The sequence below is a fragment of the Pogona vitticeps genome, chromosome 6, assembly GCF_051106095.1.
Source record: "Pogona vitticeps strain Pit_001003342236 chromosome 6, PviZW2.1, whole genome shotgun sequence".
Lineage (NCBI taxonomy): Eukaryota > Metazoa > Chordata > Lepidosauria > Squamata > Agamidae > Pogona > Pogona vitticeps.
In genome coordinates this window covers 100,226,603-100,254,220 of record NC_135788.1, presented here as the reverse complement: position 1 = coordinate 100,254,220, position 27,618 = coordinate 100,226,603, and the positions used below count along the sequence as shown (strand labels likewise).

Here is a 27,618-nt window from a genome sequence, read left to right as displayed (position 1 = left end):
CTTTAGGGCTGCACAATTAGATGAGCTGTTTCATCAACTAATACTTTTAAATTGGGACTGATCACTAGTCATTTCTGGAATGGCATTTATTTCTGAAGGCTGCTATAATTATAGCATATTACTGCCATAAGGAACAAAATGCAATTTGTGGTGTTCCTTTCTAACAATAAGTGGTAGTTCGTGCTTATTGTTTGTTCACTTGGGTTTTCTTTCTCCATTAAGAAGGTACCACTGTCAGACATTAAAAATGATATAATAGTGCTAATTCTATTGTTTCATGGAATACTTTGGGGGGTTTAAATGTATGTATGTATCTTACCTTAAAGTTGCTATAAAGCATGGGTAGATTCTGATTTTTCTTAGAGAGTAGGAGAAAGAAAAAACATGATTACACATGGGCAGAGCATTTCTAGCTGATACTGTTTCCTTCACTTCTCTCTTGGTCTCTTCAGGAAAGCTTTCCCTGAATGAACGGCTGCCAAGTGGGGTTTTTAAAAATGGATTGTTGCACCTTATTGCATTGAATGTGTTTTGGTGTTGCTTATGTTTTTTTTGGTACTGTATTTACTGATCCTTTTAGTATTGTATACTCATTGTTACCAATCTTAAATACTGTCTTTTAATTGTTGTAAGCCGCCTTGGATTCTTTTAAAGCAGAAAAGCAAGTTAAAAATATTTTAAATAAACGAACAAATGAATAAATAAAAATTGCTATTGGCTTCTGGCAATGCTAAGGGGTTTCAAGAGATGAGGTGTTCAAGAAGTGGTGGGCTGCCGTTCCATCCCTTGGTGCATTCATTCCCTTGGCTGAATGAGGATTCCAACCCAGGTCTCTTAGTCTGACCTTCTAGCCACCACAGCTTATGTATTGGCTCTCTCTTGCCATCTGCTACATTTTTAAAGAGGTAAGTTTGAGGGTTCCCCCCCCCCCCGGTAGGGTGTCTTTCCTGACATCAATTAGCACAATCAGATCTTTTGCATCCACAAAACCCACTTATGAATGAAAGACTGGAGGTGGGGAGAGGCCACAACAAACAGGCGCACCTCAGGCAATTGTCCTAGTAATAAAACATTTAATAGAAGAGAGTGGAAAGCAAAGGGAATGACATGTCACAGGGTCCTGATACAGCTTCAGATATTTCATCATAAAAATGAAAAGCAAAAAGAGAACTATCTTCAGCAAACGAAGTTTTTCTACCACTCTGACAAAAGGAAAAATAATCAGATTAAAAAGCCCAAGAACACACAATGATTAAAAAAAAATCAAAAATATTTTTACATATGCTACTTCTTTCCAAAAGTGTTTGCAACAGGCCATATGGAAAGAGTAGCATGCTGTTTATACAGGTCCTTTTTTAGCATCTCTGCACACACATGCACTTTTTGAACATGCAGTCCCAAATGTACCAAGTTTGAAACCTCCTTGGTCAGCCATCAAATCAAAATAACTTGATACTATATACAAAATGTCTCCTCGTAATTCTCTTATAACTCGGGGAGATGGGTAGAGTAACTTGGAAAACATTCACAAAATAATCATTTTAAAAAATCCAGGGAAACAGATGTTGTGAGAACATATTTTAATGTTACTTGCCTCCTAGGGAGCCCTATGGGAGAGATATCCCAACAGCTGCATGGTCTGTCCTTTTATGCTCCATGCCACCACATCCTTTTTAATGCAGTCAAATGCCCTATACATACATATTAAAGAACTAATACAAGTAGAAACAGGATAATCTCTGGAAACAGAAAGGTTTCCATTTAAGCAGACAGAGGTCTCTGCTAGTCTCTGCTAAGCAGTTTTCACATTGCACTCGTTGCTCCTGCACAGAGGTAGTGAAAGCACACAAGGTAGCATATTGTGTTAAAAATGCTGATTAGTGTGGAAAAGTTTGCCATTCTGTCCCCACAAATGTATCACACCATTAATGGATGCTATCATGCGAAGTAAAGGAGACTTTTTGCTGGTGCTACCTGTGTCTCCCTCCCAAAACGAGGAACAGAATCTCTGTGTGAGCTACCAGGAAAGGATCTGGACATCTGTCTGCCCTGCCCATGGACAACTGACCAAAAAAGGCAGAACAGAGCCTGAACAAGTGTTGACAAATCCAAACACAAGAGAGATTTAAGCTTGATGCCCAGTGAAAAGTGTAAATAGATTACTAGAACTGACATACACTATAACAAAATACTACTTTTTCTGTGCAGGGCCCAGGGCTCTTACTAGATGGGTTATTCAGTTCTGGGCAGCTGTCTGCAGTGTCTGCCTCAGGAAACACAACTCTTCCTCCATCTATTGCTCATGCTAGCCACTCAGCTCTGGCTAACCAGTTCTTTTATGAACCTACGCATATCCCTATTTGTATAAATTATATGTCTCTGCACAGAACCATGGTGCTGATGGGGTAATGAAAAGAGAGAGAGAGAGAGAGAGAGAGAGAGAGAGAGAGAGAGAGAGAGAGAGAGAGAGAGGTCAGATGAGGCAGGCAGGTCAACAAGGGCTAGTTTATATCACATCCACACTGATTTGAATGAAAAAAAACCTACCCGTTAGAGGCCCTTTTCTGGAACATTCTGCTAAAAACAAACAAATCACACACAAAAATGTTTTGCTCTTACTCAGAAAGTTCACTCTTTTGAAGTCCCTCAGAGTGGACAGGTTTTTTTTTTTAAAAAAGTCAGAGCATAGAGAAATGCCACAAAAGGGAACACTTTCCTTTTGATCAAAGCACAACACTGAGGTGCCGCTAAAGTGAAGCTGTCGGCAAATGCGCCAACCAGGGCTTGGTTGGGGGTGGCTGCTGTCCACTATTCTCCTTCTTGGTAGCCATGTATTAGTAGAGAGACCCTCATTAGAGAAAGGGAAACAGAGGCACCTTGACACTTGGGTCAGTAGCCAGGATCCTTAGCTGTCCCATCGGCTCTTCTTGCGCTTTGGGGGTTCAGGAACAGCAAAGCCATCAGTCTTGCTATTGTTGCCCTCTTTCTTGCTCTCGCTGTTCCGAGCTTCACTGTTTCTGCTCTCGTTGCTGTCCCCATTATTCCGGTTGTCACCATGGCGGCTACTGCTGCTATTCCCACCACCAGAATGCCGGCTTTCACCGTGACGGTGGTTGTCCCCGCCGTGGCGGTTTTCACCATGGCGATAGCCTTCCCCATGTCGCTGACCATCACCGTGGCGACTGCCACCATCTCCATGGCGCTGGCTGTCACTGTGGCGACTGCTACTGCGGTTGTCACTGTACCGTTCTCTGCTCCCTGTGCTGCCTTCTCCTCTATTAGTGCTGTTGCTGGCATTCATATTGTTGAATCCTTGAATTCCAGAGCTTGGAAAGCTGGGGATGCTGTTTAAGTTTCCAGCACTCGTGAAACCTGGGATGCCCTTTGCTACGCCTGTAGTGCTCATGGGACTGTCGGGGTTTGCCAAGTTCTGCTGGGCTGAATTTGTTGGCACCGAGTTTAAGCTGCCGGCACTGGTCCAGCCGCTGGCCCCTGCTGAGGAGCTGCCTGTCTTCTGGTTGCTAAAGCTGGCAGCTACAAAATGGCTCTTATACTGGGACTACAAGAGAGAGAAAAAAGAAAAGCTGTAACCATGGCTATTATCACAGGAAATCGCAAAGAAAATGTGAAGCCCTTTTTCAGAAATACTGGACACTGTATTGGCAGGTGTAAGGCTTGCATTGTAATGTACTGACCAGAGATTTCAAGGGTACCTGAACTGCCATTTTAATTACAGGGAAGAAACATTTCCTAGGATAGCCTAGTAAAACAACATAATTCACCCTCTTTTGGCTTTCTACTGTAATCAGTGGCTTTGCTTACTTGCTGCAATGCTATCTGGCTCATTTTACTAGACAATCCCTTGCTACATTTGGCAGAAGAACATCTTTTGATCTGTGATGTCTACTTGTTTGGTCAGGGGCTAATCTGTGAAACACGAGGAACAACGTAAAATAAAATGGTAGACAGATATCAATGGCTACACCCTGTTCCTTGAGTAAGTTGAGCTAGACACAAGAAAAATTCAGTTTGTAGATTGCAGCTGGAGGCTGAATGCCACATTGATGTAGCCTAGTTGCTGGCAACCAATGCCTTTCCTGCCAAGGTTTAATGAGAAAATTTTAAGTTTTGAACTAGATTAGGATGTGTGTGACTATAGGACAGGGGCCACAACACCTCCTCAAATGTGCCTCATGTGGACAAGTGAATCAAGCTGAGCATGTAACGGGGGGAGGGGGGGCACACAATTCCCAGTCCTGCTTCAAGCCCTCTGTTAAGGTCTGGTTTTGTCTTGAAGGATTTTCCTTTCTAGGTTCTGGAATAAATGAAGAGGCCTGAATGTCATGGCTGGATTCAGGCAGTGGACCTGGTGGCAAAGTGGCAGAAATCATGTGTAGCAGGGCAGTTTATTGTACCAACCTGGAATGCTGCCTTCATGGCAGACAACCGGTCTCCCATTGCTCCTGAAGACGGCTTATAGGCCTCATAATTAACCATTACATTGTTACTGCCACGGTCCTGTGACATAAAGATGTTGGTGGTTAGCACTGCTCCAATATTATAAACATTTAAATGACACTAAACCTCATGGAGGTCCACGGGACTTTTGAACAGACAGGCCCACAGCTGTATTTGTCAGTATGCATCTGACTCTCAGGCTTACCGAACTCTCTGATCCAAGTCCAGGACGTTCACGGTACCCCAGGCCACCGCCACCAATGTTTAGTTTCTTGCCCTTTCCTCCCTTGAAACGTGATTTCCGGAACCAGGCATTCTGAGAACAGGAGAAAAGAGAGTGTGAGAACAATAACTATGCAAGCACCTTGTTGAAGCTTGGTTCAACTACTCTTGTGGACCAGCTGTAGCCCACAAGTTAGTCTTTGTTGCAGAATGGGTAACTTTATAAATAAGCCCCAAATCCCTGTTTTTAATTTTTAGCTTGTATGATGATTACCTCATGCTAGGTTTTATTTGTGTTCTTAACTCCACATAAACCTCAATAATTTTCAATACAGTACTACGATTTCAAAAAATGTCACAGACAAGGCAATAATGAAATCTGTTTGTAGATGTATGGTTATAAAAAATTCAAGTTAAATATGCAGTTAAAAATAAACAAAACTTCTAATTGCTGAAGAATGTAGCTCTGAAATTCACATACTATTAAATCCGAATGGTAAGCAAAAATGTGATTTGCGAATTGGCACAGCAAAGATCTTTGAACTACTGGGTCTTGCTTGTGACCAGAAATGTAAAAGCAATGCTGAGAAATAATGCAGACAAGCAGAGAAGAATGAAAGAGTCATAACTGTACCCCACTGGACAAAAAAATAACAACAGGAAAGCTATTCCATTTTAAATATATAATGATGGAGAGAAAACATTAATGAATTTGTGGAAAAACACTGCTCCTTGTTTCAAGCTGCTTCTGTGAATATTCAGTGACTACACTGAAAGATTTCCACCAAAATATTTATATTGCAACATTTATCAGTCCAGTCTTTACTACACACCACATCATTTATGCAGGTGGCTCATTCTTATTCCTATTTTACAGATGAAAAAAGCAAAAATAAACAACAGCAACTTGTTCTGGACATATAAAATGTCAATCCCAGAGAAAACAGCTGAAATCTGATCTCTCAGACTTAAAAGATACATTACTTATCTACTAGGCAATACTAGTTAATACCTGGACCTTCTTTCTTAGACCCTTGCCTTCCTAAAGCAGGGAAAACAAAGCCATGACAGCAGCAACAAATCCAAAGCTTAAAAAAGCAATTTTGGACCATGAATCCCAGAATCCCCCAGCTACATCCAGATAAATCATGGATCCAAGCTCTTAACAATGTCTACGTCAAATTTCAAATGAAAAGCTTTAGAATGACTATATCCCTCTACCTTATATAACACAAGGTGGGTTAGTTGGATACACACAATCCACAATGTGCATTTAATGGAAAGAAAAGTATGGCGCAGCTTCTTAGCATTGGCCTAAGTTACCTGCATGGCTAAGTCCAGGAGTTCTTTTGATACGTGCTGATTGGCCCCTTCCAAATTCCGAACAAGATCTCCAGCAAAGTTGCTGTCCTTGTGGGTCAATAATGTGTAGGCCACACCCTTCTCCCCTGCTCTGCCAGTACGACCAATTCGGTGGGTGTGGGTGTCAATATCACGAGCCACATCATAGTTGATTACAGTCTTGATGGAAGGAATATCCAGACCCCGAGCTAGACACAAGAATATTAGAAGCAACACGTTTGTGGGTCAAGACAGGTTCCATACAACTCTTGCATGCTATAAATGCCTGTGCTGAGATTTTATTTTGTATGTTATCAGCCCTTTCCAATCTGGACCAAACTTGGTCTATTCAAGTTAGTCTTTTTGATTCCATCACTACCATTTAAAAAAAACTTTGGTTAACACTTGAAATCAATTGCGTTATCTCACCCACTTTCTACACAGGCCAACACAGATTACAAACTTGTACTGTACTCTGCTTATATTATAGCTCTGAAGAAACAGTTACGTTCTTCCTCGACTAGAAATACATTTGGATACACTGAGCTGTGGGTAAATTAATACAGATTTCAGCTGTCTCTAAGGAAAGGAGCATAATAGAGAAATATTTTATGGGACTTAAAATTAAGCCAGTTAGGTGGGGATAAAAATGGGAAAAATACATTTTTCTTTTGGACTGCAGATTCCAGAATACTCCAGGCTAACCTCACCCCCCCCGGGGGGGGGATTTTCCTCATCTCTGGATGGCAAAGCACAACCTGGACGCAACAGCCATTTTCTTAGAACTATTCCAAATTAAGAAATCTCAGACTGAAGGAAGGCTACATACAAACATGATTTTCCAAAAACTTCATACAGTTTCAAAATAATTTGTTATAGTCTCGAGTACAGAAGCCTAAAGAAAATATACCTGTGTGGAGTTAAGGGGAATCTCTGAGAACACATGATCTATTCTCTCACAAATCTGCTCTTTTTACTACTGTTGTAATATGTTGCTTCATTACAGAGCTTTGGTAGTTTCAAACAATTTAAATTATGGCTATGTTTAATATGACCAAGAAGGTGTGGTCAATATATCACATACCGTTGTTTTAGAAAGAAAAGATTAATGGATTTGACCCACAGAAAAGCAGGTGGAAAGAGAAAATACGTTATAGCCAGTCTGTGGAGTTCTGTGCATGCTTGAGGAAGAATTCTTACAAGCAATTCTGTAATTTATTGTTGCTTCCATTATGGTGTAAGAAGCATGTTAAATACAGAAAGCACAAGCTACAATATATACATATAATGGGCTAATAATGGAGTCTTGAGGAAAAACATGTGTTATAGTCTTGGAGGCCATAAAAGAAAAAAGGCGGGAAAGAAACAGTCCAAGAAATAGGGGGGGAAAAAGGGGTAGGGGAGCGAGGGAAAACCCTCAGACACAGTCCAAAAACTCCCCTAATAATAATATGAAGTAAAGTACTTCCCTTGAAGCATGAAAAGCGGAGCCAAATCTCAGGAATCTTCCAGATCTTTCCAATATTTCACGGAGCTCTAGCTAGGAGACCTAACTGCAGCAGCGGAAAAAATGGAACTGAATGGCTGTTAGGGCGGGCGGACCATGAGGTCCTGGGGGGGCGGAGCCAAAAGTGTTACTTTAAGCTCTAGAATGTTCCGAGGCCTTCTGCGCAAGCGCAGATTAACCCATTAGTGTGATTTCACAGAGTCCACGAAGAAGAAACATGTGTTATAGTCACTTTTCTTTCGGTGCAATCTTGTGCTAAATGGGAAATGGCTCCTCTGTCAGCAGAAGGGTCTTTGTAGTAGTTGCCAGCAAACAGGTCTCTCTGAATCCAAATGATTACTTACTATACAAGTCATTAACGAAGTGAATGGTGGCAAGCACTGTCTTTAATAAAGAGGCATTGCCTTCTGTATCTTTTTCATACTGGTTTCCTTCTAACCTGATGCTTATTACAGCGTACAATGGTTCTGGATTAACCATCGCTATGGGGAAACATCGCTATACGGAACGGAAAAACCCATTCGTTTAATGCGTTCCAATGGGGCCCAAAACTCACCGTTCTGCGGTTTCCCCATCTGGCCGCCATTTTCGCGCCCTCGGCAAGCGAGGGCAGGGCGCGAAAACGCTGCGTGCGGCCATTTTGGGCGTCCTGCGGCCATTTTGGAACCGCCAATCAGCTGTTTTTAAAAAATCACTATGCGAAAATCGGTAAGCGAAACACTTACCAATCATCGCAAAGTGATTTTCGGCCATAGAAAGCATCGGTATGCGATCGCATTAGCGATCCCAAAAAACGGATCGCTATGCAAATTCGTCGTTAAACGGTGCGCTCGTTATGCGAGGCACCACTGTATATATCTTCGAATAAAATATAGGTTCTTTTTTCTTCAGAAAGATGGCATTCACTATTATGAGTTAAAAACACTAGACACCTAAAACTCATATAATTAGTTCAACTGCCGTTTCTTTACTTAGGTGGTGGTACTACTTTTAATATGTTGTGCAGGTGAATCCATGTTTACCCAGCATATAACACCTTCAACGCTACCACAGATGCAGGAAAGTGGATGAAAACCAGCATAAGGGAGACCAAAGCTTGTTTGGGCGACACCGGGGTTCAATGATGCAGTTTAAGAAATGGCTCCAAAGTAATTTAAAGTTGGCCAGGTGCTCCTACCTGCCACATCAGTAGCAACCAGAACTGGGAAGACCCCTTTCTTGAAATCTGAAATGACTTTGTTCCGTTCACTCTGGTCCATGTCACCATGCAACAGCCCCAGGTCGTGGCCCTCTTGTTTGAGATTATTGGCCAGTTCTTCTGCGTTTGCCTTTTTGGTGACAAACAGGAGAACACTACCAGAAGAAGTGAATTCCACCAGGCGACCGGTCAGCCAGTTCCACTTGTTGGGGCCAGAGGAGAAGATCTCCACAATTTGAGTGATATCTTCATTTGCCTGTTGAAGACAGAGGGAGTCAACATTGACAAAATGAACTGGATGCTGGTAAACCAAATTGCTTTGAGACCAGAACTGAGTGAAGGAAGAGGACAACTCTCAGAGCAGGCACACCCAGAACTTCCCTCTCTGCTCAAGTCTGTCCAAACAATGGTTTTCCATAGGAGAATATCCAATATTACCTCTCCAATGTCTCCCTGTACCACTCGAATTGGGTCAATGAGAATATCTCTGGCCAGTTTCTCAATCTTCTTGCGGAAAGTTGCACTGAATAGGAGAGCTGTTAAGCCACAAAAGCGGTATTTCATTTACCCAGAGACAGATACCAGTATGCAAATACAAAAAAGCCACAACATCCTCTGTGGTCTAGAAGCAATGATCATGAAAACCAAACATGCAAAAATCACTAGAAATGCAGCACATTCTAAACACATTCAGATACATCTTCTTTTTAGGGACATCAGCAGGCAGTTACAGGCTCATATATCCATCGGATGCATTGCCAAACAATGGCTCTAATTTGACAGGATTATACACACTCTTTTGAAACTAGAGTCTGGATTTTAATTGCCAGAAGGTCCAAAGCCAGGATGGTCAGGAGGATGGGGGGAATTTTAAAAAAAACCCTCTTTCTTTTAGTTGTGCCTGAAACATTATCCAACACTGCTTATCAGGCATGCCTTACTTTAAATTAGGTGGCAAAGCTATGCTAGGCAGGCAGATTCTACCATAGATTCTCCTATATCCCAATGAAATTTCACCCTCTGTCATGTTTATATATATATTCACACATAATTACATACAGGTATGCAGAAAGATACATTAGCTAAGCCTGTCTGCTTATCCAGTAAGCAGGCTAACCTGACTGATCTAGCATCAGGCAGCTGTCCCATCTTATGTTCTTCCTGTACAAGAGAGCTGCTGCTACCTCCCTATTTTCTATGCAGCAGAGAAATTTACAGAGGCAGTACGGGAGGGCAAGGAAGCTGTGGCTTGCCAGGCTACATACAAACAAGGCTCCAGCACATTGTCTGGGAAAAGTGTATTGGAAAGCAGGCTGTGGGAGAATAAGGAGAGGCAGGGCAGAGCTTGGTTCACCAGTAAAAAAACAGACAAAAATATTTAACATACTCCTTTCCTTCTTCCAAGGACAAGGTATTAAACATAGTTTTTGAGACTCAACTTCATACCCAAAGAAAACACAACTCTATATTTACCCAGAAAAACACTTATTCCAACCACACAAAGACAGATTCTAAGCATTCTTATGGTAACATAGCCAACACTCACTCTGTCTTTCAGGGCGCACATGGCTAGCAATCGATCGAACTTGGTATTCTGGATGAAGAAAGAAAAAAAAGAGTTCCACTGACAGTCCATTAGGCTGCAACAAATACTGAGCAGTCCACTGAGATTTTTGAACATGTAAGTATGCTGAATACTTGTGGCAAACTTTTTTGACCACAAAACATTTTGGACTAGAGGTATTTTAGTATCAGAATGAAACCACAATATCTTTTGGAGAAGCAGGAACCACAGACATCTGAAGTTGATAACTATTAATTGAAATCACATAGCAATGGCTATGCTGACACGGTAATGTTAAATCATAGTTCAGTAATATTTGGGGACAAAAAGAGGCCTACATGCATGCTCTCTATCTTCTTCCTGTACAACCCAGAGGAAGAGGAAACTAGAATGCATGTTTATTTCAACAGATCCCTGGATTGTCATTATGCACGAGCCACAAATTTTGGTTTAAAATAAACTCCTAACCCCAATCAAGCCACTAACACACTTCAGGTTTCTCTACATGCAAACCATTTTGAACCATGACTCCTTACTTGTATATAATATTCAGCTAGGAATCTGATAAGCAAAAGTGAATTCTGGGTTATATCTCCTCACAACGGTGGGGGAAGAGAACATGGGCCATACAAACTTCTGGGTAAATCATGAGTTAGTGGTAGAAATCCCGCCGCTCAGTGCAGTAAGTCAAAAGCAGAGTAGGCCCATTAAATCAATGGCAATTTGGTGAGCCAGCTCTTCTCTAGATTCTTCTGATTCAATGAGAATACACTACTTGTGACTTATTATCAACAAGATTTCAACCAGTATTATGTAGGAATGTGACTGCTAGAGCCTCTAAATGTTGTTTTTCTGAAGTATGCATCTTTGTAGCTGTTTTGCCTCTAGTTTATTTCTGCTGGGAGAAAAAGTCTATACTTGGGGAGACAGTCTTCATCACTGGCATCTAAGATCAATAATCAATCTTTAAAAACCTCACATACACCTATATTTATGACTACATTATGTGCAACACTGAAAAAGTGGACTTGCAGATGTGGCTATTTGAAACAAAAGTAGCTCTGCTTATTCTGAGAGAAAGTGAGACATGCTTATTTCAGGACTATCCACTCTTTCTCTTACTTGTCATGGATACATGATTTAAATGCAGTTGGGTACTCTATGCTACCCTCTGATGCTGTTGCTACATTGAGCTATGTGAAGAGCATTAAACAAATTATAGAGAGCCAGACACTTAAAAACACATTCTCTGTTTGACCACAAAATGCTTGCTTGGAAAGAAAGAATGTTTTGGAAGACATTTCTGCCTGGGATTTGACAGACCTCTGAAGAAAGGAAGTTCCAGTGGCTGGGAGCGGTCCACAAAAGCTATCCTTGTATGTCCTTTCACACGACCATCTGGAGCATAAAGCCTGCTAAAAGTCATTATCTACTAACCAGAGAGACCATGGCAGGATACATACCATAACTTGATACTATATAAGAACATGTTTGTGCTGTACTTGGTTATCACTTCCCAAACTTTCAGAACCCTTCACTGGGTCAAACCACTGTCTTTTCTTACTTTGTATATCCTACAAACAAAAAGCCCTTATTTTGTGCTACCTCACCCATACAAAGTCTAAAATATCTTGTACTTTTTTTGTAAGACTACAATACATCGTTACTAAGTTAATGATAAGAAAGGTTACTGTCTTCATAGTCAATTCTGGAGGCACACAACAATAGAAAACTATGTAACTCAGTTCTGTGTCACAGCCATACAACCACAACTACTAAAGTACATACCAAAACCCATATCAAACATTCGGTCGGCTTCATCAAATACAAGGTAAGTGACTCTCTGAAGGTTAGTTGCTTTCTTCTTCACATGATCAATCAAGCGGCCCTGATTGGAAATATTTAACATATCATCAATCAAGCAATAAGGCAAACTACCAGCATCATTAAACATGGAAATCTCTAAGAGGACTCCACTACTCTTACATTCCTCCTCTTCTCTCTGTTGTTTACTGAGAATGAGCAACAGGATCTTTGGCTAAGAGTTCTATTATAAGGAAGAAGGGTTCCACTGACTGGACAGGAGAGGCAAGAAAACATTTGAAAGCAGTCCTTGACAAAAGACTTCCAGCTGCCTTTAGTGCCAAGTAAGTGGCGTGGTTCTCACAATGCTTGGCAAAAAACATCTGGACCACTGGTGACCTGACATGGCTTCAAAGCTCCTTCCACATCTTCTTCACACACTAGACCTTGGGCCTTTGCTCCAGTTTAGTTTCTTTCAAATCCAGCAAGACACACACAAAGAAAGCACAACAAATCTTGTTAGAGAATTTGGCCTTGGAGTCAGAAATGAAGCAGGAGGATGACTCTCAGAATTCTGTAAATGCAACAATTTGTTTACTTAGAATATGGTGAACAAATGACTGTACCTTTGGACATTCCCAGATGACCGATACAGAAATCAAATAAATTACATTATTTGAAGCAGAGGATGGAGAAGCTGCATTTTCTTTGCCACAAAAAGACCAGAAACAAACTGTGGCACAACCATAAACTGATAGTATAAAAAATCTGAGCACAACTTGAGGTCATTGCAACAATTAAATGGTAATTTAAATAATATTTCTGATGAATTTAAAGTACATATAAAGAATAAATTTGTGTTACTAATCTCAAAGGACTATGAACCAGAACTGTGGATTGAAACTAGAGATGGCAAGATAAAAAGATCAAACAAAACAGAAAACTGATCTCAAGATATTAACTTCCTTTGAAGCCACATCTCTACTTTCTCCCTTTTTAAACAAAGCAAAGTTGCATCTTACACCCAGCACAAAGGCTCCCGTGAAATACTCACTGGAGTGCAGACAACGATTTCAGCTCCTTCCTGCAGTGCCTTAGCTTGCTCCCACATGCTTCCTCCACCATATACTGCTACAGAGCGTAGGTTGTAGGCCTTCCCAAAGCGCTTGCATTCAGCATGGATCTAAAAGTAGATTAGTTCAACAGAAGACTGATACACAATACCAAAACTAGGGAAAAATAAACAGCAATGGAGCCAACAAAAGTAATAGTTACAATTATCTATTTCTTGATGCGCTGAAATAGCTCTTCCTTCCAGTGACTGAATTCTTCTCTTTTTGCTATATCTGCACATATCTAGATTGTACCAGGCTCCTATTTACTGGCATTCCACCAATTTCTGATTCCAAACACATTACAATAATTCTTCCAATTACAGAAATGATAGAATTTCTGGTTATTAAATGTTGATCGTTCTTTGCTTTTAATTCCCATGTTGTAATGTAAATATATAATTTCATGGTAACAAAAGGCAAAACTGTTGTGACTGGAAGTGAAGCCAGCAATCAGCAGAGACTGTGGAGTGGGAAAAGCATCCAATTTGCAGTGGAACCCCTCTTGAAATAACAGGACGGCCGAAGTACACACAAGCAACTTCATGAATGTTACCACACCTAGCAGCAGTGGCAAAATGATTCCAGTCTGCTTAAACCATCTGCCTTTAACCATGGTCCTAAACACTCAGGGACAAGTAGTAGTACTGAACTGAATACAGAGCTCTGTGCTCTCTCTATATTCTGAATCATCTTCACAATCACTTCCTCAGTCCCTTTCAGGACATGGTTTCCTTAACACTCCCCAATAAGCCTCTGGGGTTTAGTAAAATCAGTTTTGTAAACCTGTAATCATATAAAACCATCACAGTACCTGCTCAAATGCTGTAACTTCACCCAGAGTCAACCTCTGTGATTACACATTTATGGGTCTCTATTTCTCATGAGTTTACAAAATACAGTAATTTTCAGAGGTTTTCCATCCAAATTTGGTTTTAGTGAACAAGATACGGTCAAGGCCATATATATTGGCACCCTTGCAATTTTGTCAGAAAATGCAGCCCTTCTCTCAGAAAATTGTTGCAGTTGCAAAGGTTTTGGTACTCACATGTTCATTTCTTTGGTTTGTCTTGGAACAACACAAAGAAACAGAGAAGAAAAGTCAAATCTAATATAATCCCACAGATAACCAAAAAATGCACTGGCCAAAATTATTGGCACCCTGCCTAAATTGTGAGAAATAATTGCTTTTCAAGCATGTGATGCTCCTTTAATTTGCACTTAGACACACCTGTTTCAAATAAGAGGTGAGGGCAATATAGTAATCACACTTGCAACCAGTTAAGATGGAGAAAATTTGACTTGACCTTTGTGCTGTGTGAGACACTAAGCATGGAGAAAAGAATGAAGTTTAAAAAGTTGTCTGTGGATCTGAGAAAAAAAAATTGTGGAAAAACACTGACAATCTCAAGGCTACAAATCCATCTCCAGAGATCTTAATTTTCCTGTGTCCACTGTGCACAATATCATCAAGAGGTTTACAGCCCATGACGCTGTAGCTAACTTCCATGGACGTGGATGGAAGGGCAAAATTACTGAAAAATTACAACAAAGGGATGTTCAAATGGTGGATACAGAACCGAGATTAACTTCCCAACAAATTCAAGCTGATCTGCAGACACAGGGTACAACAGTGTCAGCTCGCACTATCCATCGCCATCTGAATGAAAAGGGATGCTATGGTAGGGACACCATTTCTGATACAAAGGCATAAAAAACCAAGACTGCAGTACAGTGGTGCCCCGCATGACGATAATCCGCCCATTGAAATTGCTGTTTAGCGAAATCGTCGTCATGCGAAAACCCTTTCCCCACTGGAATGGGTGGGGGTGTGGCAGGGGCAGGCCTGCCCCCCCCGGCAAAGCCGGGCTTTCAGAGGTGCATTTTCACTGCTGAAAAAGCCCCAGGAGGCTTCTGAAAGTGGCGCTTTGCCGGGGTGGGTGTGGGTGTGGTAAGGGCAGGCCCGCCACCCCCTGCCCCCCCAGAGCCCTCCCTCGTGCTGCTTTCAGAAGCCTCCTGGGACTTTTTCAGCATTGAAAATGCTTTGCCCCGGGGGGTGGCGGGCCTCCCCCTGCCACACCCCCACCCATAACCACCCCGGCAAAGCGCCGCTTTCAGAGGCTTCCCCAGTGCATTTCCACTGCCTGTTTACCTGCTGGGCAAGCCTAGGGAAGCTTCTAAGAGCAGCGCCCATTAGCTGTGAGGCGGGGAGGGGGAGGGGCTGGAGTGGAGAAGATGGCTCCTGGCTCTTTTCTGGGATGATCGCTTCCCCCCCTCATCGCAAGCTGTGCAAAAATGGGCATTTGTGATGATGGGGGGGGGAAGCCATCATCGCAAAGCGATTTTTCCCTATAGGGAACATCGCAATGCGATCGCAAAATCTTCATCGCTATGCGGATTCGTCGTTAAACAGGGCGCCTGTTAAGTGAGGCACCACTGTATTAAGTTAAGGGTGCCAATAATTTTGGCCAGTGCATTTTTGGGTTTCTGTGTGGAATTTTATCAGATTTGACTTTCTTCTGTTTTTGTTGTTGTTGTTCCAATGCAAACTGCAAAGGTGCGAATATTTTTGACCATGACTGTACATAGGGTTTTATGAAAGTGTCCTGTATTATTTTCACTTACTAAACGTTAGCTGAGAGTTCAGTAAAGAGAGTTCATGTGTGCAGCATGACTCTCCTCAGATATACAGCTTACTCCAGTCCAGTATTTATTCTTCTCAATCCCAGCCCATCTCCTCATCTCAAACTTGTCTACCTGTTGGCACAGCTCCCTGGTTGGACATACAATCACTGCAATGGGACCGTCTCCTGGCTCCAGCTCCTTCTGATCCATAATATGAATCAACATGGGCCAAATGAAAGCTGCAGTCTTACCACTGCCAGTCTTTGCAATGCCAATCATATCTCTGCCACTTAGTGCTACTGGGATACCCTGAAGAAGAGAAAGAAAAAAAATATACATTCATGTGGTAGTGATTTGATTGACAGGAAACGATGCTAAAAAAAGGAAGAGAGAGAAAGTAAGAGTGGGAAGTCAATGAGTGTATGCCTGTAAAACATTCTAAAACATTTGCATATTTACCTATAGAGCACAATACACTAAATCACAATAGTGAAAATGCTCAGTGTTCCAATCATTTCTACTGCATCAGTTCTCATTTGAGTGTCTAACACTGGAGAAAATTTTCATATGCCCTTTGAAAGTACAAGATGATTTCAGTGCCTGATCATCTAACCAATCTTACCAACCGTGTATCTAACTCTCCCTTGAAACAAACAAGAAGTAACAGAATCACATAGAAAGAAAACAGTTTATACTTGGCAGGTTTCTGTCAAGACTAGAATACAGGACTCACTTGGCATTGGATAGGGGTGGGCTGAGTATATTCTGATTTCCTAATTTGGTGCATAAGCTGCTCATCAAAACCAAAATGGGCAAAACTGCTTCCAGGTCTTGGAGGGGCAGCACCAGAGACCTGGAAAAAGATAAGTAAATTATATACATAACAGTTTCAACAGTTCAGAAATTGAGATTTTTTTTTCTTTTTTGGACAGACAGAAGTCCAAGTCCTTAGTGGGAAGTCAGAGAGGAAATCTGGCTGTATGTGGTGTGGTGGCCAGAAGAAACAATTCAGAATACACTAGTACCAAAGGAAAATTCCGCCTGCTAGGTCTTTGCAAATGCAAAACGTAAGTCAGAAAGGCTAAGTTGTTAGCTTACTGGGATGGGTCTAGCTAGATGTTACAACAGATATAGCAACCAGTGGAGTAAACAGAACCCCAGGAAAGAGGGACTGAATAATGCAAAAGAGGAGCAGACACCCACCCACTCCAAATAGCCAAACAAAAACAGGCTGGACTGAAAAAACAAATTTTCTGTCAGCTAACAGATACTTATTATTGGCATATGGTGGCTTAAGAGTAATGAACTGTTGAAGTCAAGTTGCAGTTTATCTGCTGACTGTGCTTCCAGTTTTTCTACTGTACCTGTTCTGATACTGAAGAGCAGATCTCTTTCTCTCTCTCTCTCTCTGTATGTGAAGATACAATATTCTCTTAAACTAGTGGTTCCCAACCTTGGGCAACCCTTTTGTTCTTGGACTGCAACTTCCAGAAACCCTGGCCCGCATAGCTGTTCTGAAGGCATCGGGAATTGCAGTCCAAGAAAACCTAGGTGATCCAAGGTTGGGAACCGCTGTCCTAAAGCATCTCAAGATCAACTTTTGAAAAGCACTGCCTGCACCTCCTCAGTATAGCTATTTCTATTTATTTCTCCTCTGTACCACCATCCTAAAAACTGAATACCACTGATTCTCTCCCTTTCTTTCTACATTCTTGATGCTATTGGATTATAAGTTCATTTGGCTGAAAAGTATTTTACTTCTATGTAAGTTTCAATATTTATTTTGTGCGCAGTGCTTAGGTGGGATCAAGAAAACAGGCTCTGAAGCAGGATGTTCTCATCATACCCGAAGATTCAACTTATGGCGTAGCTCCACCACTTGTTGTGGGGTAAGGCTGGTAATTTCTTCATGTTCAATGTAGAAGTTCTTCTCAAATGGTGGGTATTCAATCTGCAGGACAATTACTCAGAGTTAGAAAGGATACCACTTAATCAATTAAAAACTGTCTGTTGTCTTCCCCTGAGCAGTTGTGGATTAATGGAACATGCATAAATGTTTCGTTCAGTCAATAATTGGCAGCACAGGATTTATCAAAGTATTATCTTCCATGACAAAACTGAAAGATAATAATGTGACATAAACATTTGTTCTGCCATCTAGTTCTGTGTCTTGGAACTAAAGCAATGCGAAACATGAGTACTGCAACATGTATGAGAATGTCTTACTTTACTTTTTTATATTTACAGTACTGGGATAATGTTGATTTCAGCTGAAATTAGCATTATTGATAGAAGACATCTCACCTCTGAATGATCAATGGGAGGAAGGGGGTCAATAATTTTTTTGGATGGGGCTATTGGGTTGCCATCACTGTCATACTCCAGATTATCTTCTTCCTCTTCTTGAACCACACCAGCATTGGGGTTTTCTGCCATATAACGGAAGTAAGCTTCCTGCAGCAAAACAGAAAAGTGTAACTGCATACAAGTGTCAGTGCGGGTGAAATGCTACTACAGTTTCCTGTTGTTAGTCACATTAAAATGATTAATTAATTGCTGATGTTTTAAGGACAAATAAAGTACATCTTAATACAGCTCTACTTAACAAAGTACTTAACTGGTCCAGATCTTTTAACAAACTGCAAAGTTCCAAATTCAATACTACGTAAATTTTTCTAATCTTGCAGAAATTACAGTAGTTTTTAAAAAAACTTGTCCACGCAACTCAATTATTAACACAGAAATTTTTTCCCTAACTCCAGATGTGCAAAGAGTGACTATGCCCAACCAGTGTTTTGCAACTGCCAACATTTTCTCATTAGCTTTTACTTTTATGTTTAATCCTACTAGCCTTAAGGTTTCCAAATAGTTTCTTGGCCAGAAGCTTATAGCAAGCGTTACATCTGGGCAACCAATCAATGACCCTTCTGAAACAATAAGAACAGAAGCTTTTATTGTAGAAACCACTAAAGTGCCATGAGTGACCTACTTATGTATACTGGAAGTCAGAGTGGTTGGATTGATAGACTTAACTCCCATTACTCCTTTCCCACCAAACTACTACTTCCCCCAAATAAACTCTTATAACATCAACTACAATGCATTTTGTGAAGAGCACTTACTTTTCAAAGGGAAGTTTATTTTACGGTTAACAGAGAGTTTGACTAAGAAGCAAGATGAAGTGTGAAAGTAAACAAGATGGACTTGGAAGCCCCCATTATATCCCAGCTCTAAACTGATTCTGCCTCATCTAGGATTCTATGAAGCAAAACTCTGAAAAACTGCCAGCTTATCTACTTTGTTTCAAATCTGAAAAATATTCATCAGTGAGAGCTGTAAATATTTACTTTCTGGAAGAATTGTTCTCCTAACGATTACCTGTTCCTTTACAGGACTGTGCAGCTTTTCTGAGTCTACCATGATGTAATAATGAAAACAGGCAAAAATGAGTATTTCTTTATTTGAAAACAGCCAAACAGTTTTATTTTCTCAGAAAAATTAATCCACAATGAGAAATGATCTGTTCCTACACATCTTTTTAAGGATTTTCCAGTACATAATTTATCTCTTTTTATTTAAAAAAATCACATTTCATATATCAACTGTATTAAATGAATATTAATATTTCTTTTTTATCACAGACTCTTTCCAAGCATATCATGTATATCAGCCATTCTCAATCTCTTTTTGGCCATGATCCTGAATACAATATGAAAGAAATATAAGCCGAATCAGGATTGTGTGAGTCATATAAAGTTGGTGCGAAGAACGGTTTCCAGCCTGTGGTCTCCTTCAAATTTGCCAGGGTCCTCCAGAGAGCCATATGGCCCTCGCTGAGAACAGATGATATACATGAATCTCCCTAATATCTTGAGCAACCTGGACAGGTAGGTTAAACCAGAAAGATTCTACATGCAAAGTTAATCCTGAAAGCTTCATGGCCATATGGGATTTGGTCCCACTTATTTCTAACTGCAAGTCAACATTTTATCCATTGCATGATACTGGCTCTCGAGGTACTAGGCTCATAGCTCTATCTGTGCAATTTATACAGCTGTCAACGATTGACAGATTAGCAACAATGGTTTAAAAAAAGGGCAGTACTTAATTTGGTGGCATCATTACCTCCCGCAACAATGGGAAGCAGGGGAGCAGCAGTGCATAGAAAAGGCGAAGAGGAGTACAGTGGTGCGACTTACGAATGTCCTGACTTACGACCATTTGAAGTTACAACCAGCTCCAGCTGCAAAATTTTGCTTCAAATTTTTTCAGCCCCAATGCGCTCCGATGGGGCTTGCTCTGTGTGCGGGTTTTTTTTTTATTTTTTTCTTGGTTTTTTTTGTGATTTTTCCCCCAGCCCCCAACGCGTTCTGATGGGGCTTTCATTGTTATGTTTGTTTGGTTTTGGTGATTTTTTTCCTGGCCCCAATGTGTTCCGATGGGGCTTGCAGCGGTTTTGGGGTTGTTGTTTTTTGTGTGTGATCCCCCCCCCGCCCGGCTGGAACGGATTAATGGGGTTTCAATGTATTCCTATGGGAAATGGTGCTTTAACTTACGTCTCTTTTAAGTTACAATCATCATTCCGGAACATATTAAGTTCGTAAGTTGGGGCACCACTGTAATTTGACAGAGATACATTTACAAATGAAGGGTTTCTGTTTGCAGGCTTTGCTTTTAATCAATGCCTATCAAACCAACAGTACTCTGCATTTAAGTCCTTTTCAAAGGCATCCCCAAACTGCAATTGTAATAACGTTACACTAAGTCACTGAAAAAAAAATGTTCTTCCTTATCTATGGCTGGAACAGCATTTCCTGAAGTTTATCATAGCTAAGTAACTTTTCTCCTGATTTAAAACTAAAACTATGCTTCAATTTATCACATTTCTAAAGGGTTGTTTTCAAGAGGGGCCCTTTACTCCTATGCAATTTGGATATGATTCTGACAAGACAAGCAGAACCAAACTGGTGACTCATGCAAATACAACAGGAAGGGGATTAAACGTTCCAATCACTTTTTATGCAAAAAGGAGCAAAACTACTCATCTGTTGGGAAAAAGAATTAAGTAGCAAGCTAAGACAGCAATTCATGCAGTCATGCAAAGGACTGATAAATGGGGCAGCCAGGACACACTTATTTTGCACTACAGCAAACCACCAGTCCTTCTGATGTACATGAGTCTGCTGCAGCACAGAGAGTGGAAATTACTAAGCTATAAGTAGTATTAGTTTCAGAATGTATACATATTTATGCCTTTTCACAATTATAATAAAGTTAGTGAATTTCAGAGATAAATAATGATACAGAATTAGGAAAAACAGAGCTCTCTGTAAAATATGTGCAAAAAGTGTTAAATATGTCCTGAAGTGGCTTCTGCTTAAAACATTTTCAGCAGTCTTTCTCATGGTCTACAACAATAACTTTAATCTTTTTCAGACCTGTGATCCCATCTATACACTAGAACCTCTTTTAATTACTATATATGTTTTCCTGTTTATTTCACTCCTTTCCCCTCAGCAAATGGAAACAAGGCTTCTTTCAAAGGATATCAGAATGTGTATGTGCATCAATTAGTGTTTTGTAATAGATATAAAGATTGTGTAGGGAACTCACTTGATCATCTTCCTCTTCAATATCATCGCGTATACCCCTGGAAAAATAAGCAGAGAAACAAAACTTCCCTGCAAATGTTCCACATACCCAGCTCTACACATTCAACCTGAAAACTACCAATATAATTCAACAATGACAACATTCAGTAGCAACACAAAAACCATCTTACACCAATTCCAACCCACCAGAACTTGCCCATAACTTAATTCGTTTCAGATTTACTAAACACAAAAGACATTAACAGATCAGAGCTGAAGAGGACCAGGGGGCCAGTTTAGTTCCCTGCTGTAAAGAAAAGTAATTTAAACACCAGCCCACACAAACTAATCCTCATAATTCAATTCATAGCCTTTAGAAAAGTTCAGAGTGGGCTAAATACGCTCATAGGATAAATTTTAAAAATATGATTCCAGCAGGAATAGTGCAAGACAATCCCACAAGTTCATATTCCTGTTAATCTCTCACTTGTTTTAACAGAGCTCTTAATGTATACACTTACTTTGTATTTTTTCTTTCCTTGTCTTTATCCTCCAGTCTCTTCATGTCTCTAGCAGCTTGATCCTAAATAATCACAAAATAAACTTAATACACCAGTTTCCTCCCAATGTATAATACTAGAGCTAACAGCTCTACATACAAACAAACAATTGCACATTCATACCATATAATTCAAGAAACATTTAAATTTCAAACAAAAATTCTGAATAAAAAAATTCAATTAAGTAGTAGAAATCTGAACCTCATCTAGAAGGCGGCTAAGGAACCTGTGGCCCTGAAGATGCTGACAAATTACTACTTCCGTCACTTCTCGCTACTGCTCAGGCTGGCTGATACAGATAGGAGCTAGAGTTTAACAACATATGGGGAGACACTGGTTCCCCATTCCTACTTATGAGTTCCATACCTGTGTTGGGACTGATGGGCAGGACCTGGTGTTTCCCAAACTGAACTAAGTACACAAGGCAGAACCTTCTCTATGGTGGCACTGCTATTACAGACTTTGCTTGACCAGAAGGACATGCTTCTACTACTTTAGAATAATTAATTTAGTCCTCCAAATGGTGCTAACTGCTGCTGCTCTTCATTTTGGTTTTTATCCCATTTTGCATATTATTTTACTTCTTACAATTTTATGGATTGTTTATTAACTTGCTGTTAAAGCACCTTGTGCCATTCAAAATAAGATGCTGATTAAAATGTTTTAGAACAAGTCAGGTTTTATTTTTGTCTCTTCTCCTCAACAAATCATATTTCACCTCCACTTCTGCCATGAATGCCTCCAATGGATCATCTTCACTGTCTGAGTCAGGTGGCTTGGAATGGAACTGCTGCCGAGTAGGAGAGTTCTCAGCAGGAATATATGGTAAGTCAACGTTATTGGAATCTTCTTCCTCATCCTCAAAGTAGCTGACAGATAAAGCAAAAAAGAAAGGGGACATGTGATGAACGGCATCAATTCACAGTCAGGTCCATAATGAAAGGAAAACTGTTCTCCCACATGACTACAATTATGCAATAACTTATTAATATTGATTCCAAAGTATTTTTAAATATATCGATCAGAACAAATTAGAATCTTAAAAATCTAGTAATAGTTTTTCTATTTCAGAAGTGCAAAACAGGGGATGAGGTAATCAAATCTCAATCAAATGTGAAATGCAGTTTTCTTTGAGACAACCAGAACTATACACAGTCCCAACTATCACTGATCTAGAGCAGACTGATTAGGTATCCTTCAGTCTCGAGAGACTATGGTAATGTGCTCTGAATGGAGAACTTGGAACAATGTCTAGTGTGGCTGAGGAGGCCAATTTGAGAGTGACAGTCCCACACTGAAGACAAATACAATATGTTCCCTGTGCAGCTCCCTGATTTTGCTGGGTTCTGGACTGCCTCTTTGCCTCGGCCTGATGGACAAGGGTCTCTTCAAATTGGGAAGAGGCCATGATGCACCGCTTGCCTTCAGGCTGAACACTCAGCTGTCAAGGTTTCCCATCTGTTGAGGTCCATTCCTAAGGCCTTCAGATCCCACTTGCAGATATCCTTGTATCACATCTGTGGTCTCCCTCTGGGGCACTTTCCCTGCACTAATTCTCCATACAGGAGATCTTTTGGAACCCAACCATCAGCTATTCTTACGACATGCCCAAACCAACGTAGATGTTGCTGTTTCAGTAATGTATACATGCTAACAATTCCAGTTTGTTCTAGGACTACTCTATTTGGAACTTTGTCCTGCCAGGTGATATCAAAAATGCGTCAGAGACAGCACATTTAGAACATGTTCAGCTTCCTCTCCTGCCATGCACGAAGGATCCAGGACTTGTTGCAGTACAGGAATGTAGTCAGGACACAGGCTCTATAGACCTGGATCTTGGTATGTGTCATCAGCTTGTTATTAAGGCATACTCTTGAGAACATGGTAGCTGCTTTGCCTATGTGTTTATCATTAGAATAGATATGAATGCACAAACATGTCTGCCATGGAACCAGAAGAGAAAACCAAGGGTTTCAAAAATGGCAAATGATATAAAACTATTCCAGTCACAGATAAGTGATATGCTGTTATTACTGTAGTTCCTTAACTTGCAAAAATACATATACAAGCAATTTCAGAATTGGAGTATAAGAAAAAAATAAGCAATACAACAGTAGTAAGATACTAATAAGTACAACTATTACTGAATGTATGTGAAAAGAATATGTTTCAATCCAAGTCTTCTTTAGCTATTCCTGTACACAAGGCAATTTCAGTGTATACTGCCTAAGAAAACTTTCTTAGTGGGTGCAGGTAACCACCTGCAGAAGTCTTTGGAAAGGGTCTATCACCAATATAGCCTTTTCATTAGACAAGCAATCAGAAGTTCAATGCATGGAACATACATGATGTATAAAGAACTTTCTGGAATCATCAGATTCAAACTTTGCTCATTAAACTCTTTTGCCAAATTTTTCACAATATGTACTAAACTGGTTTTTAGTTTGCTGAAATCTTAAAATATTTGTATGCCTAAGAACTATAACGTGGGAAAAATAGCTTAGGGATACATTTATATGGGCTGGATGCAGCTTAAGTAAACCAGGGACCATTTGGCATGGAAGAATCTGGAGAAGAAAATCAGTGGGGGCACTCTGTTGCTTCATATATTGCATGGGTTTATGACTAGACACTTTTTAGTTCTATGTTCTTAAAAAAATCCAATGTATCTAACAGTTACAACACCCTTTGAAGCTCTTCATTTCCTATATTATGAATTAAGAGTACTGTTTGTCTTAAGAAGATGGACTTTCGTGGAAATTTTGGGAACAACATGTACAACAAAAATGGGCAACTTACGCATTTTCCTCATCAAAGTTTGCTCGCTTTGATCCTATTTTGTAAAAAGAAGGCAGCTGAGGTGGCGGCGTCTTCCCAAATCCAGTTGAAGAACCAGTAGCTCCAAAAGCACTATGAGACTGCTGAGGAAGTTTTGGCTCTTCTTTCTTCCCAGTTGATATTGAGAAGCCACCAAATCCAAAGCCTCTCTTGGTACCTGGGCCACCTTTGTTCCAATTCATGGTGTTGGTGACAGGTCTAACAAAAACAAAACATTCACTTGTACTGAAGTTTGCTTTATATTAAGTATGAAATCTCTTCCATGTTTCAAAGATATATCAAATAGTGCTCATGCAACTAACACTTCATAGGCAAAACAGAATTAGAAAACAGTTTGATTTTAGAAAAATAAGCTAATTCCAACATCAATATTTGGTACAAAATTCAGAAACTGTCCCTGTTAAGGGACTATTTTGCAGCTGATTTTTTTTTTAAAAGGTTCTATCATAATAGAATCATAAAGAAAAGCAGCAACTTAAAAGCCTAAACAGACAGTGGAATAAAATCTTACGTGGGGGGCAGTTCTTCTTTTTGTTAGCTTCAGTATTTTTATAAGTCTTTTTGTACTGCTAGGCAGTAACAAAAGAGGAGGTGTTTTTTTCTTGGCTTCCCTGCTGACTGTTCCTCATTCTTACTTCCATTCTTACTGATTTCAATAGAAGGATGCACAGACACGCAGCTAAACAGACATTATGTAATTCCAAACCCATTCAGTTATCTGTAATGTAATCAACTGCATTCTCCTTAAAATCAATAAAATCGTGGCAATTTTGAGGCAACCTATAATTATTAAGACATAATAATTTCTTTATTATATATTTCTTTCAGCTGTCAGCAGGATTTTTCTTCTTAAGGGTTGGAACCATAAGTCCAACATTGAGAAAGACTTTTGCCTGCTTAGTCCCAGCATATTAAGTCCTCTTACTTGTCCTAGTTTCCAATGTGGCTAACATTTGACTTTGTTCTCAATTTCATTCTGAAACATACTGAAATGTAACTGAACTAGTTAATTACATTGGCATGTGCAGTCATGAAAACACTTGTGCGTAAAAGTTGCAATGATGTAACCCCCCCAGGAAAGCTGAGTGGGGGTGGGTGAGCAGTGAATGGTTTGAAGAAAAGAATGAGGTATCTTGCTTTTCTGCAGACATACAGAAAATGAACAGAAGTCTCACCAGGATGAAGAAAATAAAATTGTGAAAAATTTAGTCTGTAATGTCTATATAATATTCATTTCCATAATCACTTCAGTTTCCATTTACCACATGTTCTTCTTACTTATTTGCTTCCAAATCTGAAACATTGATCATTACTATCTGATGGGGTGGATTTGATGTGGATCAAATTGTTTTAAATCACAATTTAAATTTAAAAAAAAATTGCCTTCATAAATTAAAAAACATTTTCATTTAAAACAAGATTTAAGCTGTGATTTAAATAGATTTTATTTTTTAAAAAAAAAATCATTGATTTTATCCACCCCTCTGTCTGAAATCAGAAAACAATTTTACTTATTACATCTGTATCCTATTCGTTCTCCAAAAACATAAGGGCAGCAAACAGAGATCATGTATTCCTCAACTCTCCAAATGAACTTCTAAGATCATAAATATGTATCCTATTACGATCAGATCCACCTGATATTTATTTATTTATTTATCTGATTTATATCCCGCCCATCTGGTATATTTATACCACTCTTTATTATGTGTTCTAAAAAATTGGCTGTGAAACTATTTATACAATTTAAGAAAATCCCCAAACAAACAATTTCTATTCACCCTTAGAGATACTGAATTCAATGGCAACCTGTTGGTGGCATAACTTGTCCTATACTATGTCTGCTGTATGAAAAATCCTTGCTTGAGGTATATGGATGAGTGAATTATTTCCCTAGTGACTTTCAACCCTTTACTTCTTTGAAATATTACTCTTGAACTCCCAAATGCAATCAATGAAGAAAACCATAGTAACATATGTACAAACACTACATGTATACCTTTGGCAGCTCCACTCAAGTCCCACCTGAACCACAAAGGATTAACATTCATGTGGTTACTCAGAAAAGAACCTTGCTGAATTAAGAGCTTACATCCATCTAAGTTTTCACAAGACTGGACCCACAGTCTCATAATTAAATATACAATACACGACAGCCTTTTTTTGTCACCTCACTGCATTTCAAATGCCTCTTACTCTGGAAATCGGTAAGCCCAGTAGCAGGACCTCAAAATTCGCCATTTAAAAAGAATATAGACGGAAAAAAATTGTAAACAAGATGCAAGAAATAAAAAGGAAATCGAGGTCTCTAGGGACTCTGCATTCCCGCTTCCCAACGTTAACCGAACGTCTGAATTCCAAGCACGTCACCCACCTTTCCAAGGGCCAGCGGGGGTGTCGGCAGACCCAGAGGCGTGGTTACCTAGTGGAGGGAGCAAGAGAGAAAAGGATCAAGTCCAAAGGCTTCCGTGGCCCCGGTAGGCCTCAGCCCCGCCCCCTCGTCTTCCTGCCTACCCAACAAACCCAAAGGGCTGCGACGCGCTTCCCGCCACTCTAATCTTGTCTCGTGTTCCTTTTGCGGGGCGGCGGCGGCTTCTTACTCACCACCTTTCCAGGTATTTCGCCTACAAGCCGCTGCCTCCCTCCTCCCTTCGCACCTTCCCTCGGTTATTCGGGAGAAGAAACGGCGGCGCGACGCTGGTGGCTGAGGCGACCGTGACGCGATGACGCCACCGCGCACGGCAGGGCGTGCATCTTACGCACGAAAGAGGGCCTTTCCTTCTACAGCGCGCTTAGCTG

The 27,618-nt window shown here is 40.3% G+C and overlaps 1 protein-coding gene across 2 annotated transcripts; it reads right to left on the bottom strand.

Annotated features, from left to right (window-relative positions):
• Window positions 1-1,053: 1,053 nt before the first annotated feature.
• On the bottom strand, window positions 1,054-27,562 carry DDX42 (DEAD-box helicase 42). 2 transcript variants are annotated; one of them, XM_020793974.3, is made up of 19 exons: window positions 27,424-27,562; window positions 27,194-27,241; window positions 24,781-25,017; window positions 22,700-22,850; window positions 21,943-22,004; window positions 21,444-21,480; window positions 18,135-18,284; window positions 17,677-17,781; window positions 16,564-16,683; window positions 15,963-16,139; window positions 13,148-13,276; window positions 12,079-12,178; window positions 10,273-10,320; window positions 9,165-9,262; window positions 8,706-8,982; window positions 6,004-6,230; window positions 4,664-4,774; window positions 4,420-4,518; window positions 1,054-3,559 (listed from the first exon to the last, which is right to left on the bottom strand). In XM_020793974.3, exons 3-19 carry the CDS (start codon window positions 24,999-25,001, stop codon window positions 2,906-2,908), a joined length of 2,766 nt encoding a protein of 921 aa, XP_020649633.2. In that variant the 5' UTR covers window positions 25,002-25,017; window positions 27,194-27,241; window positions 27,424-27,562; the 3' UTR covers window positions 1,054-2,905. The 2 variants fall into 2 exon arrangements, with proteins under 2 accessions (XP_020649633.2, XP_078234099.1); XM_078377973.1 differs by lacking the exon at window positions 21,444-21,480.
• Between the last annotated feature and the right edge of the window lie 56 nt (window positions 27,563-27,618).

What these genes read in the sequence shown, in the direction of transcription:
- DDX42 (XM_020793974.3), bottom strand. Translation starts at nt 25,001, where the DNA reads ATGAATTGGAACAAAGGTGGCCCAGGTACCAAGAGAGGCTTTGGATTT. An exon ending in CCAGGGAGCTGTGCCAACAG is followed by an intron (nt 13,277 to 15,962) that starts GTAGACAAGTTT and finishes ATCTACTTTTAG; the next exon opens with ATCCATGCTGAATGCAAGCG. An exon ending in GACTTGGATCAGAGAGTTCG is followed by an intron (nt 4,519 to 4,663) that starts GTAAGCCTGAGA and finishes TTTATGTCACAG; the next exon opens with GACCGTGGCAGTAACAATGT.